Source organism: Enhydra lutris, unplaced genomic scaffold (assembly GCF_002288905.1).
Source record: "Enhydra lutris kenyoni isolate GAN:26980312 unplaced genomic scaffold, ASM228890v2 scaffoldscaffold26, whole genome shotgun sequence".
In the NCBI taxonomy this organism is placed as follows: Eukaryota; Metazoa; Chordata; class Mammalia; order Carnivora; family Mustelidae; genus Enhydra; species Enhydra lutris.
Window position 1 is genome coordinate 8,573,944 of NW_019154110.1, and position 20,340 is coordinate 8,594,283.

General features: G+C 51.6%; 1 protein-coding gene across 1 annotated transcript in view; it reads right to left on the minus strand.

The window, feature by feature from the left end:
* Nucleotides 1-15,191, minus strand: part of LOC111151502 (acid sensing ion channel subunit 2) — a 1,010,285-nt gene extending 995,094 nt beyond the window's left edge. Inside the window, exon 1 of the mRNA XM_022509526.1 lies at nt 14,637-15,191. Coding sequence (XP_022365234.1) covers nt 14,637-15,191 — 555 coding nt within the window. The remainder of the gene's footprint in view (nt 1-14,636) is intronic.
* Nucleotides 15,192-20,340: the final 5,149 nt, after the last annotated feature.

Genomic DNA, 20,340 nt, shown 5'->3' on the forward strand with positions numbered 1-20,340 from the left:
AGTTCACTGAAGAGATGACCAATTACAGGACTAAGGAAAAGAAAAACATGAACCTGGAACATCCGGCTGGGCCAGAAACTGCTAAAGAGCTCAAAAGTTGCAGGGAAAGGTCAAAAGAACACAAAAGTCAGCTTGAAGAGGTTCCCCAAAATGGGAAAATTGGAGTTTTGAAATGATGATATGAACCCATTGAATAAAATAGAGATTTTGATTAAAGATTATAACCCATTGAATACAATAGAGATCTGAAACTACATTGATTTAAATAAATAAATGAATAAAAAGGGAGAAGAGAGCTCACCTGTATTTTAGAAAGTCAACTAATAGATGTGGATGAAATGATGGAATTAGAAAATCACCATTTGGGGAGCGTCACTATAACAACTCAGGCAAGAAAAATCAATGATGATAGAGCCAGAGGGTGAGAGAGGGTTGAGAAATGGGGCTTTACACGGTCTCAAAGGGTCTCCCTGGAAAACATCAGGTTAATCAAGGAATAAAAATTAACATGGTAAGTATTGGGACAAATAGGCATCATGTGCCTCTGAACGGGAGGAAGTGAGAAGAATCCTGAATCAATTCTGAGAAATTCAGCCAAAAATCTGTTATCTGGGGCTAATCAAGAGGGAAACCCAAAAAGAAAATCCTTCTGCAAGATGTTGGCCCTTGAATCCTAAAAAATGTCAAGGTCATGAAAGTCAGGGAGAAACCAAGAAACAGTGCCCAAGAAAAGGAGGCTTGGGGCATTGGACAACTGGGGGCTTTGACAACGGGGGGATTTGACAGCTGAGTTACCCCTACGCAAGGTCCTCTAGCCAGAGAGGACATCGGTGGGACATGGGGGAAAGGACACATAGGAGTTCTTTGAACTTGTCTTGCAACATGTTTGAAATTTAAAAAAATATATATATATACATATCATCTGTTTTTGGAAGATTTGTGGAGCCTCCCCAGTATTGCCTCTGGACTCTGCAAACTCTGGCTGTTCAGGCTCAAGGAATCTCTTTACCGCTCAGCTTCCCCACTAGACTGATCATCTTGAATTCCTGGTTGGGCCTTACTAATTTCCATTTCTCTAGAGCTTAGCCCAGAATATAGGAAGCACTCAGAAGATATTTGTCGAATCAATGTTCTGGGCAGCTCATAGCCCCAGAGACTGGCTGGCCTATCCTGGGACATGCCCATGGTCTGTAAATACCTCCAGATATTGGGCTCAAGTACGCCTCTCTGCAAACCACAGAGCATCTGTCCGCCCTGCAGCAATGAGCCTTGTGTCCTGGACAGCTCCTAAGGGGAACACTGCCTGCGATCCCAGGCTCCAAGGAGCCATGTTCTTGCCTCATTGCTTTGGAGAGAACAATGGCTCCTGTTTGTTTAATCCCAGTCCATTGTGGCAGCCTCGACTGTACAGAGCTCACTTATGATTCATGTGAATGTCACTTGAGCTCCCAGAGGTCTGCAGCCATAATTCAACATTTGTTAATAGCCACTTAAAATGTCCCTGAAATAGCTAACAGGCCCAGGGGACAGAAGGTGTTCTGCTAAGAAATCATTCCAGGAAAGCAGAAGAAGCCTTGGCCCAAACTTTAGAAGACATGGTTACTCCCAGTTCATGGGGATTCTGTTCTCTCATCACTGCCTCCTCGTGCTCCGTGAACAGAGGGACAAGCCCCTCTCAGGACCCCAGGGAGAAGGCGGGAACCTGGAATCCCTACATCATCCTGGGGGACATGTGAGAGCCCCATCGCAACCACTCCCACTCTGGAGAGAGGTCCCGACTGCCACCTCCACGGGGGAAGAGAAAACACAAGATGGCGCTCTAGAGATTCCCACCGGAAAGCCTCAGTTTACACCACAGAAAGGAGGAAATGGAAGACTAGAGTCCTGGAGGAGAAGTCAAAAGTTTGCCGTGTGGGTGGAAATGGCAGGAAAGAAAGGGGGGAACAGAAACTCAGAGAGGTTGAGGTCTATGGGGACATGCATCACAAATTCTTCAGTTCTCCCCAAACCAAACTGAGTACTTACTTACCCAACTAACATCTGATTATAGAATCTGAATCGAGACAGTCTCACTCTGGAGCCCAGCTCCTAACAACTGCACTCTTATGTCACCTGCCCATTCACCCATCAGGGCGCACCTGGACTGGACCTTCAGGTGCAAGTCACCGGTTCAGAGGCAGAAGTGGGAATTCTCTCTACCAAGTTCTAGCCACCTGCTTCCTTAAACACATCTGCTTCTCCCAAGGTCATCCTTTCTGCCACCCAGAGTCTGACTTAAAATGTGGACGCAGGAGCACCAGGGTGGCTCAGTCAGTCAAGCGACTGCCTTTGGCTCAGGTCATGATCCCAGGGTCCCGGCATTGAGGCCCGCATGGGGGTGGGGGGAAGGAGGGGGAGTCCCTTCTCAGCAGGGAGTCTCCTTTTCCCTCTCTCTCTACCCCTCCTCCCCCCACTCATTCTCTCTCTCCTTAGCTCACTCTCTCTCAAATTAAAAAATTTTTTAAAATAAATAAGTAAGGCGCCTGGGTGGGAGCCTCTGCCTTCGGCTCAGGTCATGATCTCAGGGTCCTGGGATTGAGCCCCGCTTCGGGCTCTCTGCTCCGCAGGGAGCCTGCTTCCTGTCCTCCTCTGTCTCTGCCTGTCTCTCTGCCTGCTTGTGATCTCTGTCTGTCAAATAAATAAATAAAATCTTTTAAAAAAAAATAAGTAAATAAATAAAATGTGGAGGCAGAGGCAAAAAGGGCAGGCTAGGCAGAATCAAATGCACAGAGCCCTGAGCTCCACATTTGGCAACTTGGAGAGATCCAAGTGTCACCCTGGCAAGAAGGGACTTTTTCTGCAGCATCTGAACCCTCCTGAAGAGGGTGCTGTGGGCTTGCTCGGCCCCTCTGCCTGGCCCGCTGAACTAAGGCTGGGCAGTCTTCCTGCTTGGCTGCAGGTCTGGTAGCTGCCAGGTTCCTGGTACCCAGGAGAGGACACAGGTAAATTGAGGGAGCTTAGGCCTAAACCCCAATTCTTTGGAGCTGAAGACTTACCGACGAATGGCCTTTCACCCAGCTCAGTCCTATACAAATAAGTTTGAGGTCCTTACAGAAGACAGCCCCAGGAAATCAAAAGGCAGGACTCTAATCCCCAAGAGGGCCACCATCTTGCTGAGTGACCTTGTGCCAGTCACCAGAGCTCTCTGAGCCTCATTTGTATTCAACTGGGAAACAGACACATCATTACCTTTTCCACTATGAGTTATCTGGAGGCTCAAATAAGCATTTTGTAACAAAAGCATCCCGGATCTGGAACCAGAGTTCCTGGTTCAAATCCCAGTTCCACCAATTCCTAGCTAAGTGACATTAGCCCTGTCATTTAACTTTCCTGAGCCCCATTTTTTCCATGGGAAAAAGGGTTACCCATATTCCATCATTCCCAAGGCAATTGTGAAGACCAAATGAAATGCTTGACCCAGAACAGCGCCTGGGATATATTCTGGGCTCCGAAAATGTTAGTAATTTACAGGTTTTGTCAACTACACAGGGATGACCAAACAGGAGGAATTCCAGTTGGGACACAGTCTTAGGGTCTCCAGTGGCTCGTCCTCCCAAGCAAGAGCAGGAGCTGAGTGCAGGGCTTCACGGCACCCTCATTCCCCATAGTCCTGAGACTTGCTGATGGCAGTATGGACTTCCCCAAAAATCTTTCTGCTCTTGGAATCTCCCTCCCTGGGTTTTATCACTGGCTCATGTTAGCCCTAACAAAAATAACAGTAGCGACAAAACAGTTGTCCCTCTACATCTGGCCCGTTGCTAGAAGTTTCACTTCTAGCATTTCCTTCCATGGCTGCCAACAATCCTAGGAGGCAAGTGCCAGGGTTATTATTATTTAACAGATGGCGAAACTGAGGCCTGGAGAGGATAAATAATTTTCCCAAGGTTTCTACTGAGCTGTTTTTGACTCCCAGAACCCTTCACTTCTGACACCAAATGTGTGGGCTGTTCTCCTCATGCCAAGTGATTCTGATGCTAACTACCCAGAACACGTGCAGACCCCACAGGCTACGGGCTTGGTCCCACAAGAATGCACCCCCACATCAGGTGCCACTGAGGAATCCAGGCCACCCATGCTTCTGACCTGCTAGCTGTACATCAGAGATTCCCACAACCCCCGTCTCACGTTCAACAATTTGCTAGAGGGACATAGAGAACTCAGGAAAAGTGTATTTATTGGTACTGTTTTATTTATAGGATAACTCAGGTTGTGTCGAAGATATGGGGGAGGGGCACAGAGCATCCATGCCTACCCTCATACCTACCTCCACGTGTTCACCAACCCAGAAGCACTCCGGGTCCCTTCATGTAGAGGTTTCTGTGGCGATTCATAACACAGGCACCCTGGAATAAGTCATTGGTCGTTAATGACTGACTCAATCCCCAGCCCTCTGTCTGGTCAGATGGTTGGTTCCTCTGGCAACCAGCCTTCATCGTAAAGCAATCACTTCATCAGCAGAAAATCAGGTATGGCTGAAAGGCCCTTATTAGGAATAACCAAAGATGCTCCTCTCGCTCCAATTCCTCAGGAAATTCCAAGGGTTTTTAAAGCTCTTGTACCAGGAGCCAGGAATGAAGACCAAATATAGGTTTCTTATTAATCAAAAAAATCACGGTCCCACAAACCTGGAACATACACCTATGGGGCCCTAAATCCCATGATCACACCACAAAGTTCATCTCCTATGTAATTATCTCAGGTGCCAAAGCCCCTTCGTCTTTCCAGCCCTTGCCAGTATCCCCTGATGTTCCAGAACAGGACATTCTCTGGGCCAGATTAGCCTCCTTCCCTGTAGCTCAGTCTATCTCTACCCCCACCTACCCCAGAGTCACTTCTGGTCATTGGTATAACCCATATACATCCCAGTCCCCAGAACCAGGCCAGACTAAACCACATCCAGAATTTGCTCTCTAGGACTGGATCTAGAGCCCAGAACTTATGACAAATTCCTCTGGGAACTTCAAGGCAGGCATGCATACTCGATTCGGGAGGCCAGGTCTTCGAACAGCCACCCCAAGCCTGGCTACAGGCACCCACACACTTCCTGCCTGAACTGAACACCTGCTCTCTTGTGTGCAGGGATGGGCCCACAGCGCCCTTCTCGTCCTGGCTTCTGAAACACTCGGCTTCCGCCCTACCCAGGGTTGGGAAATGGGGTGGATCTGCAGGCTGGACAAGCTGGCTTGCGTCTATGATCAATTCTTTCCAATGTCAAATGCCAAGGACCCTCACCTCTGACTTCAAGTATCTATCTGTTCAGGAAGGAAATAAATCGAGAATGCTCAGCATTGGAAAAAACTTTAGGGGCTAGTAAATCCAACTCTTCACCTGACATTGATCTACCCCTACAGCGCTGGTAATAAGCAATTGCATGGCCTGGCCCAGAGCTGTTGAAGGGGCATGGGGTCCTTGAAACTCCCAGGAGAGTTACTTCCAATCAACCAGTAGCCACCTCTCTGAACTTCCTCCCCTCTCCCGCACTGGGGCTAGCTCTGCCCTCCAGCTTTGCAGAGAGAAAGCTTCACTCCTCCTCCCCAAGACTGCCTTGCAAGGGTTTGAAGAAGGCAACGGCCCTGCCTTGGGTCACCCACTTTCCTTTGCAGTCTAACAAGTCTCTATGTTTTCCAACACTCATCACTCATGGTTTCGGTGACCTATGAAGACCATCACCCCTGATCAGCCAAACACTGCTCCCCACCTCCTGCTTTAGAGATGGGCCCAAACCACGGCCGACATGAAAGTCTCTACCTTGTGGTTCAAAGTGAGACTGATGCACATCCAGGAAGAAATGGCAGTGAAGGCTGGCTGGGGGAGGGGCGCTGAAAGGGAAGTTTTCAGAGCAGAAAAGAGGAGAATTCAGATGTTGCTGAAGGTGTGAGCTAGAATATGAGTGGCTTGGGGTAGGCAGCAGCTGGGTGAATAGGGATAGCTCAGCTCAGAGGTTATGGGCAACTTCAGGAAGGGTTTCCTTGGACGAGAAGCTCCAAAGAGGAACAAATCGGCTGCGCCCAGAGGTGTGAATCCTAATTAGAAAGACGCTCAGATGCTCATTTGATTAAAAAAAAAAAAAAAAAAAAAAAAAAGGAAAATCACTCCTGGAAATTGTTATAGGCCCCCCGTTGAGGACACAGATCTAGAAAGTTCAGGGCTTCAAAGACTTTTGAAACAGCTATTTCCTTCTTTCTAAGCCAGACACAGATCTATATGCCTAGGTGGTTCTCCAGGTTACCAAACAGATGGAAAAGGTAAAACTCATCACCATACAGGCTGTATTCCCTAACAAGGCCTGAGATGGGGTTTCTCATCCAGGTGGTTTATCGAGGTAAAGACCTCAGGGAGTGAGGCCTGTAGGATACGGGTAAGAGAGAAAAGGTAAGCCAAGATGTTGAAAGCACAGGAGAATTCTTGCTCGGCCTGATCCCATAGGAAACTCTGGAGTGTAAAGTGCTCTGGAAGTTTGTTCCATCTCGAGGCAAGATGGCTGGCAATTTGGACCCCTGGGTCAGTGAGCCGCTGGCCACTGGCCAGCCCCAGGCGGTGGGAGGTGAATAACTTCCCAGCTATTTCCAGGAGTGGTGGTGCCATTGGTACAGATATGCACGGTCAGGAACTGCACCCCTAGCACCCTGCACCCCTAGAGGGGGTCTGGGCAGCATCTTCCAAAGATGTCCTCGCTAATTTATATGTGCATCCCCACTCACAAGCACGAGGCTAGTGATGGAAATGTCCAGTCAGTCCGATACACGTAGTGGCTCACGGATAGGATCTTGAAAGCAGGGTGCTACACCTCCCTGTACCCCACTACAGCCACTCGGCATATCAGAATGTCTCTGCTCCCACTGCACAGATCTCTCTAAATAGAACAAACAAATAAATGGGTAAGTAGATCTGGTTACAAAAGAACATTAGTTCCCTCCCCCAAATAGAAGTTAAAAGTTGTAGTTTTAGGGAACAGATGTGGGATCAGAAAAGTAAATGTTGGTTATACTTTATTGCGGTAGAGTTCTACAGGAGGGCAAATCCTTTGGAATCACGCAGTTCAACCCCCTCATTTTACAGATGAGGAAACTGAGGCCCCCAGAGGCTAATTACCTTGCCCCATGTTGTACAACTCAACCAACAAAAGTCAATAAATCCAGGTGAATACATTTCTCCCGTGTCTCGGGCTTGCATTCTGGAGTATAAATTTCCATGATCACTGAGGTAATCAATACAGAGCATACCTGAGTCATGAGAAAATAAGCCCTGGGAGATAGAAAGATGCTTTAGCATCCAAAGGCTGACACTCTGGGGACTGCGGTCCCCAACTAAAGCCTAATCTGATAAACAAGCTTCTATCCCAAGCTTCAGATTTATCAAATAATGACCATGTATTTCTGGGGGCATCTGCTACCCAGTAACCACTAAGGCCCATCTGTATGGACTAGTTTTAAGTCCGCTACACGGGAGACATGGGATAAATGAAATTTCACTTGCAGCGATGATGATGCAGGCCATTAGTTCCAGGTTATAATAGATTGTGGGTCAAATGGCTCAGCAGAACGTTTTGCTATTTCAACACATTTCCATCAAACAGAAACCCTCAGACCAAAAAGAGAAAACACACAGCATACTTTCAGATATCTCCTGACCTAGGTGATATATTTTTGGTCTGATGGAGAGAATGGGATCCTTGGTACTTTGAAATATGAACTGCAAATTTAGGGCTAGAAGCTGCCATATTCGGCCTTTGGGGGATTTTTTTTTTTTTTTAATGGGATCCCATTTCAGCCCTTACTATAGAAATCAGTAGCAAACTAGGATTCGCTTTAGAGAAAAATTTCTAAAACTCCTCTCTTCATTAAGGGAAGGACTTTCTGTAGGAAGGAAGAGGGAACCACCACAGAAGGGGAAAGGGTCCTGTTACCAATTCAAAAAGCCCTCAGGTGGCCTTCTTCCATCAGCTGTTCTGGAGGCTAAGGACTCCCGGGACAGAGGCACAGATATATACACTCACCCCACGTGCAACAAGGCCCTGACTCTGTGGCCTGTGTGTAGTGTTAGCTCTTCTCTGCACATAGATGATGTGGGTCATTGTAACAGTCAGCTCCCAGTCACCACCCTATCCATCCAACATGTCAGAGAATTCAGTGCTTCCAGGGAGACACGACTAATCTCCTACAAACCAGAAGTGGCACCAAGAAACACTGCTTGCTCGCTCAGCCTAGCAGTGGCTGCCTTTCTGACAACATGGCAAAATGTTTACAAAACTTCCAAGCCCCTTAAGGATTAAAAGTGCAATGTAGACCACTTGTCCTAGAGCCCAGAGATGTCATAGGGGATGGAGAGAGCTGGGGTCTACACCCGTATACTGAGGCAGACAGGAATGGTCTGTACAGAATCTCATGGTCTTCACAGCCCATGGTCCTCATGGCTCTGCATAGTCATAAGGTTGGACCTCATCCAGAAGTGGGGTCAGGAGAGCTCATTTGGTATCCATGAACACATCTGTGGTTCATCCTTGCAAACAGACAACAAACAGGGGGACCGAGGTGGCTTCTGGTCAACGCACAGCTGGACTGTCAAGTGCATCAGAGGAGGGTAACGGGTACTCAGTTATGACCCTAAAATCCAAGGAGGCTAAATTAAGAGGGGTGCTTACCACTGGCTCTTACAAATTATCCCCAGTGCTTTGGCAGAAAGGACAAAACAGAGCCCACAAGAGGGGTATTGATCAGACCTAGCTTTGGATTATGCTTTGACTCTAAGTGGACCTTGGAGGGAATCTCTAACGCCCTGAACACGACCCCAGGTTACCAAGAAGAAGAAAGCAAGCTGACGCTGATTGGGCGTGTGCCACATGCCAGACAGGACACTTGATGCACAAAAGGTGTGGTCCCAGGCACGTAGACACACAAACGTGCATACATTGTGTGACCCAATGGAGATACTCCCAAGCCCCAAATAATGCCTATAATTGCATCTGCGATGCTACCATAGGCAATTTTTTTCTTTCTTCTCTATTCTTTCCCCACACTGCCCAAGTGTTCAGCCATGAGCTTGGACTGTTTCTGTCATCTGAAAGCATATTATTAAAATAATGACAATAATAAGACGTGTCATCACGGTGCAGGTGGGATCCCAGATACCTACGCTGGAGAAGGAGGCTGAAAAACTGTTATCTCCCTTTATATCAGCCAGAGTGTCCTCTCACCTTCCAGTAGCTTCAAGCCCACTTGACGCACTTGGAAGACACAGTCTGAGAGCTTACCATGTGCTAAGCACTTCTAAGCCCTGAGAATATAAGGTCAGGAAAGACAACATGTCTTACAGGGAAGGGGGACAGAAATAGGCAATGTATAAGAATTATCCGTGGTTAAAGAATTCAGGTATTAAATCAAATCATCTCTGAGGGCTCTTCTAGCGTAAACACTTTATGAGTCTAAGGCTAGGAAAGGCACAGTGAGTGCTCTGATGGAGGAGGGAGCCAAAATTCTCTTTCAAATACAGAGGAGGAAGAAATTCATTCAGATTACGGCCATGGAGGTGAGGGCTTGGCAATGGTTTCCTGGAAAAGCCTATAGAGATACTAGAGCTGGATTTTAAAGGACATGTCGGATTTAGAGAAATAAGCCTGGAGGTGGAGGGTGGGGGGAAAAGCCAAAAGTAAGCTCAAAGAGCCCACAAACAGAGGATTCTGGGTCAGTTCAGGAAACAGAAAGCAACTTGTAATTGACAACTGGCCACCGGCGAGGCCATATTCGGCACCCACTGTGCAGAGAGCACATCCTAGAAGCCGAGATGCCTGCTGTCAACAGCCCTCCGTCTAGAGGGGATGGGAAAGGAGCGGTGAGCTCTCAGATGGCAAGGCCCTGATGGGACGTTGGAACCGCTGCAGAGCAGATGCACTTGGGTGGACAGAGGGACGCCCATGCGTGCAGTGACGGGACCCACTGTAACAAAAGCTGTACACCTCATACGGAGGTCACGGAGCTCCTCGCAGGGGCCGGAGCAGCACGAGCCCCCCGGGAGTAGGTCGGTAGCACAGAGATGCAACAGGGGAAGGCTGGGCGGTGGGGAAGGAGAGGATGTTTAGGCCGCAGAACTCCACAGGAACCAAAGCCCAGGGAAAAGTGGGAATCTAAGCATTGCAGAGAACGAAGAACCCCATGAGCAAAGCTCTACATCACAGTGCTGTAGAGCTAGTGGTTAGTCACAGTACGGAAGAGTGGGAAGAACACTGGCCTGGAGTCAAGAGAGCTAGCATCTAGCACAGGCTCAGTAACACTCCCGTGGGCCGCGCAGCAGAGCAAGGCCCAGGCCTCCTCGGCCACACCCGGGCTCTGGGCATATTCTGCTGCCTGGCAGGGTACAACCTGAGGGACAGGTATTACTGTTTCGATTCTTAAAATGGGGAAACTGAGGTTAAGAAAGGTGCCTAAGATCACAGTTCAAATGGGGATACCGGGGGAATTCCAATGCAGCTCTCTCCCCAAAGCCCCCAGTCTTCATGAACCTGCTCCTTGTGTAATAAATACGGAGAGCTTAGCCATGGACCTGCCAGCCTTGGGCAAGAATTCCAAGCATGTGAGCCTCCGAAACCCTCACCTCCACATCTTTGTGACGCTATGTGATACAGGTGTCTAAGCTCCAGCTGTGCCTCTAACAAGATCTCACTGTGGAGAGACCACTCTTTCAGTAAGAAATGCCTTTCCTAAGAAATCTCAAATTTTTTGTTTTTTGTTTTTTGTTTTTAAGATTTTATTTATTTGAGAGAGAGAGAGCACAAGCCAGGGGGAGAGGCAGAGGGAGAAGCAGACACCCCGCTGAGCAGGGAGCCCAATGTGGGGCTCGATCCCAGGACCCTGGGATCATGACCCGAGCCGAAGGCAGATGCTCAACCGATTGAACCCCCCAGGAGACCCAGAAATCTCAAGTTTAAAGCACACACACACACACACACAACTACGGAAATCGAGTTAAAAGTGCCAACTGAAGTGTCACTTGCATTCCTGAACTTGGAGACAGATGAACCCCAGTGTGAGGAGCAGAGAAGCAACGTGACATGATCATGTGTTAGTCACACACAATGGAGTTGCCACCTGTCAGCAATAGTTAGCTATTGAACCCAGCTGGGACCTCCACTCTAAGAAATCCCACCACCACAAGGCTGGGCTTTAACCCTGGGCTCCAAACAGAGAAAGCAGCAGCCCCCTCCAGCCCCCTGGTTAATCCTCACAGCAGGACTCATGACCTGACTCCTACGGTGGGCTGCAAATAGGGCAGGAACCATGGACAATAATAACCCTCCTCCTAGCAAGGAGAAGGCCCCCCACCCTGGCCTTCCACCCGCACAGCTGTCACAAAGTACAAAAAGATATTCACTTATAGTGTCTCCCATGGTTCCTCCTCCCAATAACCCTGTGAGTTAGAAAATCACATATTAATAGATGTTACATGACCAAGTTGAAGCCTAGGGAATAAGCTAGAAAATGATGGAGCTAGGATTCAAACCCATTCAAGCCAAGAAGTGGCTCCTGATCATAACCTTAGATCATCCAACGTCACGTCCAGAGACATCCCATCCAGACCTCCCACCAGGCTTCCCCCGGAAGGGCAAACAGGTGCCTATCTGCCTTCAGACGGTCCCACGTGAGGGCTAAGGATGTACCCGCATCAGCATGGGACACACCTGTTTACATGGCAGTCAGCATTCCACACCTGGCTTCCTGGGACTTTTAACCTCCACAAACAGCCTTTCCCTCTGCTAGAACCATGGCTCATTCACTAATTAAAGGGTATTACGCACTTCATTGCACACCAGCTAAGAACTTGGAATAAGAAAGCTTATGCAAAAGCCTTGGCCCTGGAGATAGCCCTAGGTATGCTTTATGGAGAAAGAAAAACAGAAAAAGCGATCCACCTGGGACCTCCCCTCCCCCATACTTCTCTAATACGTCAGCCACAGCACGTTAAGCAAGAAGCCACCCAGCCTAGGACAAACCCAGGCAGGGCCTCACAAATAAACCAAATGGAGAGGGAAGAGCAGCAGAGAGAATGAATGAGCGAGACCGCCCCTGAACTAGACTTCTCCCATAACCACCTGCAAGGTCCTCCGCCCTCTTGCGGACGCCAAAGCCTTGGAATCAGCATACTATACTCCAGGCCAAAAGGGACAGGTGTACGAAGGGGGAATGGGAAGGATTACCCCTCACCGCAAGGTCTTGGGATAAACCTGGTGCCATGTCCCCTCTCATAGAGGCTCGGCCTGGCGTCCCATTGTCAAAAGGGGAGAAAGATCAGCCATGACCTGGGGCCCCCTCCAGATTTCCTTTTTGACACTTCCCCAATAGCTTGGGGATCCAGCCCTGAGGCTCACCCCCTTTTCAGTGCTGGGGGAGGTCAGACATTGAGCATCAGTCCAAGGGGGAACACGCGGCCAGATCCGTCCTGGATTTGGTGAGGACGGCCGAGAGTGACACGCCGGTCACTATGTAATAAACCATATCCACAAGCAACTTCACTATTTGAGAGACAGCCTGGAGAGGTCAAAGGCCCAGGTGAGGCTGGAAGGCCTGATCTCTGGTCTCTTGGGACTCCAATGATTTAAACGATGCGCTAAGTGCAAAACAGCAGCCGTGGGTCTAAGAACCCTGCCTTGGAACTGGAACTCGATCATGAATGGAGATGAAACCACTAGTTGGACACGCAGTTATGGGGATGCTTGGGAACTCGGCCCAGGGTCTGCTACCGGCTGCAGTTTCCCTCTATGTGTTCCATGTGTGTTTAGGCAGACAGAGGAACAGCTGAGAGCATGTTCGAGCGGGCAGATGCAGTGGTGAAGCCGAGCGTTACCACGGCACTAGAAAGCACGGGTGGGAGACAGGGATGGTCTCAGCCTCCAGGAATGCGTCATTGTCCCCTTCTCGAGCCACCTGAGACATCATGTATGCATGACATGTTTCAGGGTCCTGTTTGCTCCATTTAGAAGGACTTCCAGGATGGCTGGTCCCTTCCTCCAGCCCAGACCCTCTTCCTCTTTAGTATAAAGAGGTTACCAAGGATTTTTGTTGTGTTCTCCCTCGGTGTTTAAAAACAGAGGGTAAAAACAGCACCCCCAGGTGAACCAGAGCTCTATGGGACACAAGGGGCAATGCCCCTTCCTCCCTGGCACTCTGGGCTTTTCCAGAATCACAGACAGCCACCTGGAATCACAGAGGCTGCAGGCAGAGCCTGTTTGTGGCATTAACAGAAACTCAGAGCGAGAGGCCGGTACGAAGTGGGCCGGAGAGCAGGTGGGGAGTAGATGTACTCTTGGCATGGTAGGGTGGGTCTCCCTTAGGCAGAGGGCCCACACAAGTGCGGAGGACAGAGTCCAGTTCTTTTGCAACTGCTGCACCTGCCATCCAGAATCTACCATGGCCATTTAGCTCCAGGCTCTGAGACTCCAAAGCTCCGGGTTCTCCCTAAGGCAGCTCTGGGAAAAGCAGCCACCCTGGGTTTCCGGAGGGTCCCACGGCCCCCGATGCCCCAGACTCGACTGGAAGCAAGGAGGGGTATGCAGCTGCAGTCTGACCCCTTATCCCGCGTTATGCCTGGCAACCCACTAATTGGGCAGAGGACCCCAGCAGCGACAGCTCTCCTCCCAACCGTTCTCTGCCCCTCTAGGAAGCCCTGAACGTGAGCCACATCCCCCTCTGCCTTTCGTCTTTACTCAGCTCCACACTCCTCCTCCAGGCTTTCCAATCCCACAGCTGCTCGCCCCCTCCCCACACCACTCCTCTCGCAAGCACGCCGTTAAGCGATTGCACAGACAGCAAACCGAGCCTTTGAGTTTCAAGCCGAAGCTCCCAGACGAGCCAGCCTGAACCGCCTCAGCCTCACGGACACCACACTGACCATTCTCCTACACACGGGCCTCCACTTACACGCTCCTCTCGGGCCCAAGCACCCTGGACATCTCTTTGCTTCCAACCTGCCAGCAGACCAGGAGACCCGGGGTCCCCCGGCCTCTCCTCTCCCCACACGGAGCTCGGAATCCACACAAGAAAAGGAAGCCCCGAGACTTCTACCCCTGTGCAGCATGAGCTGCTCCAGCAAGCTCCCAAAGCCACTGGAACCACCCAGGCTGTCTGGGGCCCCACACCCCCTTCTCTGGCAGCTTCAGCTCCAGCCCAGCCCACAGGATGCAGTGCCTGATGCCACTTCCGAGCAGAGAAAGAGAGAGAGAGAAAATGCCACCTCGTCAATGACAAGCTGTTCCAATCACACAGCTCAGATCCCAAGTGCCCTGGACAGCGGACAGCTCCAGCCTCCTCCCTCTGGTTGGGAGGGAAGCCAACTCAGCACATCTGGGGGACCGATCCCCGCACCGCAGGCCCCCTGCTCACCTTCCACATCTGACCAGGCAACCGTGCCCATCCCAGCAGGCAGACTTCTCCGACCAGTCCCAACAACTCCGGCCAACTACCCTCTTGGCCTTCAACTCCGGCACCACACTCTCCCTCCTGTTCCAAAGCACAGGGAGGACACCCCCAACCGGCCCACCCTAGCCCAGCCCAGCATGGCACTTCTCAAGAGAACCAAGCACAAAAGTGAGCTGAAAGCCAAGTACTCACCGTGGTGAAGTCCTGGTGGCCGCACTCCTGCCCCTTGAACTTACAGTAGAGCATCATATCCTTCAGGTCATGGCCCACGCGGTGCAGAAACTCCAGCATGCTGAACTGCTTGGGTTTGTAGTGTTTGAAGTTGGCCTTCTGCCGCAGGGCCTCCAGCACCGCCGGGTCAGCCAAGTGCGGGTCCGGGATCTGCAGGTTGACGTCGAGCAGGGCCAGGAGCTCCCCAGCGTGGTACAGGTCGTTGGTGGTCAGCCTGGAGAACCGGAAGCCATTGAGGTTGCAGAGGGTCACCGCTGGAAAGACCAGGCTCTGGGCCACCACCTCATCCACCTTGGTGACGTGCTGGTAGGAGAGGTAGTAAGACACCCTCTCGGAGCTCTCCACCAGCAGCAGGCCCAGGGAGCCCACGAAGGCCACGGCCCAGAGCACACGCCGGATGGTCATCGGCCCATACACGAAGATGTGGCGGATGCCGTGGAGGGTGGAGGTGTTGGCGAAGATGTGGATGCTGGAGGGCTGCAGGCTGCCCTCGCTGGGGCTCTCCTTGAGGTCCATGGGGACCCTGTGCAGTTCCGCAACTGGCTTCAGGTTGATCCAATTCCAGGGAAGAGTTCCCAGTCCTCGGGCTCTGCTCAAACCTTGACGTTCAAGGGAGAGAACACGGCAAGGCACGCATCAGGCCGGGTGCCTTGAGTTTATGCCGTGAGCCCAACCGCACGCCGCCAGGGGTGAGTGTTTATATAAACCCATTCAAACTCTAGCTCCTGATTTTTTCCAGGCGATAAGGAGGGCTGGTTTTATTTAGGGAGACACCAAGGTGATGTGGAAGAGATGTGGGTGGGAAGGGAGAGCTTAGCCAATGGAAATAAAGTCCTCCCCCCTACACACGCCACTAGAGACAAGATTAAAAGCGAGAGCGAGGGAGAAAATGCTTCAAACAAGTCGCTCGGCAGCCCGGAGCCTGTTAACCCGTGCATAATGCCCCGCGTGGAGCATCCCGGGCATGTCGCGCGGCCACGCTGATGCACTGCGGGCGAGCGCCGCGCGGAGCCTCCCAGGCCACCGCCGCCGCCGCTGCTCCGCTCGCCTCCCCGGACCCCGGATTCCTCTGCTCGCCGCCGGCCGCCGGCCCTCCTCGCCGCCGCCTCCAGGCCCCCCTCTATCGCGGGCGGAATTCCAAATGCCGGCGAGCCGCGGCCAGCGCCCGGAGAGAAGGCAGCGCGCGACCGCGGGGAGAGGCGCGGACCCGGAGGCTGGCAGGACGCGGGGCTCCACCGGCCTCGCCTCTCCACCCCCCACCAACCCCTGCCTCCCGGAAGTAAGGCGAGACCCAGAGGGCGCCGAGGGAGTCGGCCTCCTCCCTTCCCCCCGCCCCCCTCCCCCGGGCTGCTGGGTGGGGGGAGGGGGCAGGGCGGGAGGTGGGAAGGGGGACGGGGACCTCGCGAAAGTTTCTTTTTGACCATTTTCGGAGGGAGCTGGGGGGAGGGGGGCTCGCGGAAGGTGGAGAACTGGCCCTGGGAGGGAGGACGTGACACCCCTCCCCGTGGATGGCAGGGAGGCACTTGATAAACTCCTAGGGCCCAGGTGTGGGGGTGGAGGCAGCATTCCTTGGCCCGAATTCTGCTCCCAGGTCACACTCAGCCTGGGGTCTCCAGAGGGGAGATGCGCAACGTGGGGAAGGTAAGGAGCCATCTAAAACCACAGTGCGTCTGCCGCTGGCCAGCCGAGCAAGAGGGGAACATTCCAGCGAGTGAGCGAGGAACCCCTCCTCGGATGGAAGGGCCAGGAGCCCCTTGGAGACCCAGAGAACGAGCAACAAGTAGACCCCCCTCCTCCCCCGAACTGCCGTCCCAAGGTTCTGTATCTGAAGAAAGACAGCTGGGGTTCCAGGTAGGGCTGGCTGCATGCATTTCCTCTGGGTTGTGTGCGTGTGTGCGTGTGTGTGTGTGTGTGTGTGTGTGTGTGTGTTGCCCCAGGATTTGCCAGATGGAACCACAGCTGGAGGTAGAGGTGGGAGCAAAGGATTGGGGTTTCAGCCGCCTACCTCCGTTCTCTGAAAATCCCCTGGAAGTCTGCTCCTGCTAGCAGGTGGGTGTGATTTTGCCCGGTGTCAAGGATCAAATGGCCAGAACCTATAGAATCAGTGGCGCTAAATCCTATCAGGTGGGAAGGAACAGAAAGTTCCAGGGGCCAACCCAATGCACACAGCCAAGCTGGGACAGAGCCACACGAAGGTGCCTTGTTCAGCCAACCTGTTGTCCCCAGGGCAGGCCAAGCTTAAGTACTCCTTGGAAGGCATTTGAGAAGAAAGCAGCCTCAGGAATGTCCCTCCTAGTTTGTATCTACTTCAGAATATTTCTCCATCCCATCTGCCCTCTTACCAACCCAGATCCAAACAGAACAGTATCAGAATGCTCTCAGGGGCAGTAAACATGTGACATTGAATTAGCAGTGTATTGATCCTGGGAACTCCGAGCACAGAAGTATCGCACGGAAGCACAAATGGCAGAGGCTAGCCCACCTCCCGCATGGGCCATCTCCGAGGTCCCTGAGCCCTGCGTGTAGGGCTGCCTAGATAGGCAGAGGGGCGCCAAAAATAAGAATCTGTCCTCTGTCAAGACCTGTGTGAGGCTGTCTTATCTCACATAACCCTCCCAGCCATCTTGACAGGTGTGTGCTGTGGTTGTTTACCTCTATTATACAGATAAGAAAGTAGATTCACAGAAGTGAGGTATTCTCACTAGGTTACACAGCTGATAAGTGCTAGACCTGGGCCTTGAGCTCAGGCAGTCTTGCCTGGAAAACAGCTCAGAAAGCAGATCCAAATACTCCTTCCCAAATGTAGGAAGGGGACAAGCATTGCTATCCCACTCCCCCATTACACACACACAAACGCTCATCACGTACTACTTCCTCCTTCCACATACAGAAAGCAGCCCTATTCCTCCTCTCCACCAGGCCACATCCCTGCTGTTCATTTTCCAGCCCAAGGCCCTCCTTTATGGAAACACTTCCCCGATGAATCTCAAATTTCGGCTCACCAGTTTTTTTTTTTAAGGTTTTATTTATTTATTTGACAGAGATCACAAGTAGACAGGCAGAGAGAGAGGAGGAAACAGGCTCCGCACTGAGCAGAGAGCCCGATGCGGGGTTCGATTCCAGGACCCTGAGATCATGACCGGAGCTGAAGGCAGAGGCTTAACGCACTGAGCCACCCAGGCGCCGCTCACCAGTTTTAACAAGTGTGCTGAACTCCAACTGCACCCGCCCCTCTATTGCTTTTAGGGGAAACAAAGAGGAATAAGACACATTTCTTACCCTTGATAACTCGGGCTTCAGTGCCGGGAGAGGTGGTATTGGTTTGTAGACTGGCCCCAGGACAGAAAGGGCGAGGAGAGATCGAGAAAGAGGCAGACCTCTCTGGAGTAGTAGGCGGCGGGTTTACAAGCAAAGGAACTTAACTAACCTGGCTTGTCTTGGGCTCGGCAAGCCCTTCAGCTCTCCACACCCACTTACCAGCAGGTTGAATGTTGACGTAGAAGCCATCACTGGATTCGGTCACTTATACCATCCAGTACTCTCAACAGCACCTCGCTCCCTCAGAGCTGTGTCCATGGGCACCTTCTAGCACAGAGAAGGCAAGCGGAATGTATATTCCAAGGACAGGGAACAGGGTGAGGAACCTCTGGTTGCCCTGGGTCAAGCTCGGGGTTAAGCCTCGGTCACGTCCTCTCCGTCAGCCCTTGCAACATTCCGCCCCTCGTGACCAGTTCTTGTTAAGCCTCGGTCACGTCCTCTCCGTCAGCCCTTGCAACATTCCGCCCCTCGTGACCAGTTCTTATAAGCTCACCTGCCCCCTCGTCCACCACGCACCTAGTCCCTCAGTAAAGGGTTTCACCTACATGGAGGTGTCAAGCTCCAGGTGCAGCTCTCCAGGTGCAATGAAGAGCAACAGGATAGACTCATGCAAGAGAAAACACAAATTAATTATCCCCCAAATAACCCCCAATTATCCCCCAGTTTTTCCCATGAAGAGCCCCATGATCAAAATCACTGATTTCTGAAGTCCCCTTGCTTGGGGAATCAGATCCCTCAGGACACTCACTTGTGTCCTCGTGTGATTTTAACAAAGAGGAGACATCAGCGGGCTCACCAGGGATGAGCACACAACATTCTGTTGGGATAATGGCACAGGTGCCTCCTCGCGAGGCAGTAATAATGTCCAAGGCCATCTTATTTTGGAGGACAGCTTTTTCCATTAGACATTTCAGCATTCAGTAAAGACAGGTTTTGCCAGTTCCCATTTAAGGCTTGCTGGGTGAATTTAGTAAGGGTTTCTGCATGTGCTGTCTTCCAGGCCAGTGGAGGGGACAAACACAGTGGCCAAATGATTGTAGCGGTGGAAAACAGAACATGTGCGCTTGGCCTTGGGGAGAGAGAGGTTCGCAGCTGGAGGGACGTCACCCAGCTGTCTGTACCATACGTGTTGGCAGGAGACTCAGCAGGGGAGGGGGGAGTGTGAGGAGATAGGCCAGACCCAGACCCCCACGTTGTCCCCGCTCTTGATGGTGCCTGTTCCAGTCCAGGTAGAATGTTCTCAACGGGTGAGCTCTGCATCGGGACGCAGGATCCCCACAGAGACATGAGTAGCTCCCCCTCACTGAGGGGTGCAAAGCAATTCACCCATCCTGGTGGGATGTCTTATTGCAGATTCCAGTAGATAATGCCTCTCCCGGGCGTTGTGAGGCTTGGTGTTTTCAGCAACATAGCACATTGATCCACAGGAACAGTTGGGGCTATTTCTAGAAACTTCCATACCTTATGGCATTGGGTGTCTCCATAGGGGTGCCCATTCTGGCATATGGAAGAGCAGGCCCTATTGGTTGATCATTCAAACGTATGGAAGCCTGGGACAGTACTTCAGGCCTCCTGGCCACAGGCAAACGTTTTACTTGTTAGTAATTCAGTCTGCCGCTTTAGCACTCTGTTTTTTCTTTTCATTATGCCTATTGCTTGCAGGTTTTAGGAGAGTTGGAACTTGCTTTCTATGTCCTGTTCCTGGGCCTGGTCTTGCACATTATGACCTTTGGAATGTGACCCCCGATGACAGGGTATTTGGCACGGGCATCCCTACATGGTACTCAGCTTCTCTAATCCTCGGACGGTGGCAGCCTGGTTTTCGGAGCGATAAGGGAAAGCTCGAGTTAGGCCAAGTATCCACACAAACCGGGCGTATTCAAAATCCTCACGCAGAGGGAGGGAGTCAGTAGAAGCAATTTCCCCAACTCTCACCAGCTAGAAACTCGGGTAGTTGGCACTAGACCCCTCTGGCTAGGGCCTGGGGCATTGTCCAGAACACACAGAATGTGCGGGCACTGTATTAACCAAGTCAGTGTATTTCAAGGGCAATCCAGTATCCTTGGTAAGATGCCAGTCCACCCGGGAGTTACAGTGGCCGTGCTTCCTATGCATCTAACCAGCTATATCCCTGAAAGGTCAGCTGCTAAAGCTCGTACCTGGGCTAGGGCAGCACCGTCCCGATGGCCACAGGGCTTCCGGGCACTGTGAGCTGGGAGGTGGAAGTCAGGGTTGCCTCAGGCGCTTGCAGGTGAACCCAAACATTGTTCCACCTTTTCTGACCTCATGAGGTCTTATTCATGGTCATCTACCTCCAGCTTCCCCTGCCCAAGCCGTAGGGCTCGTC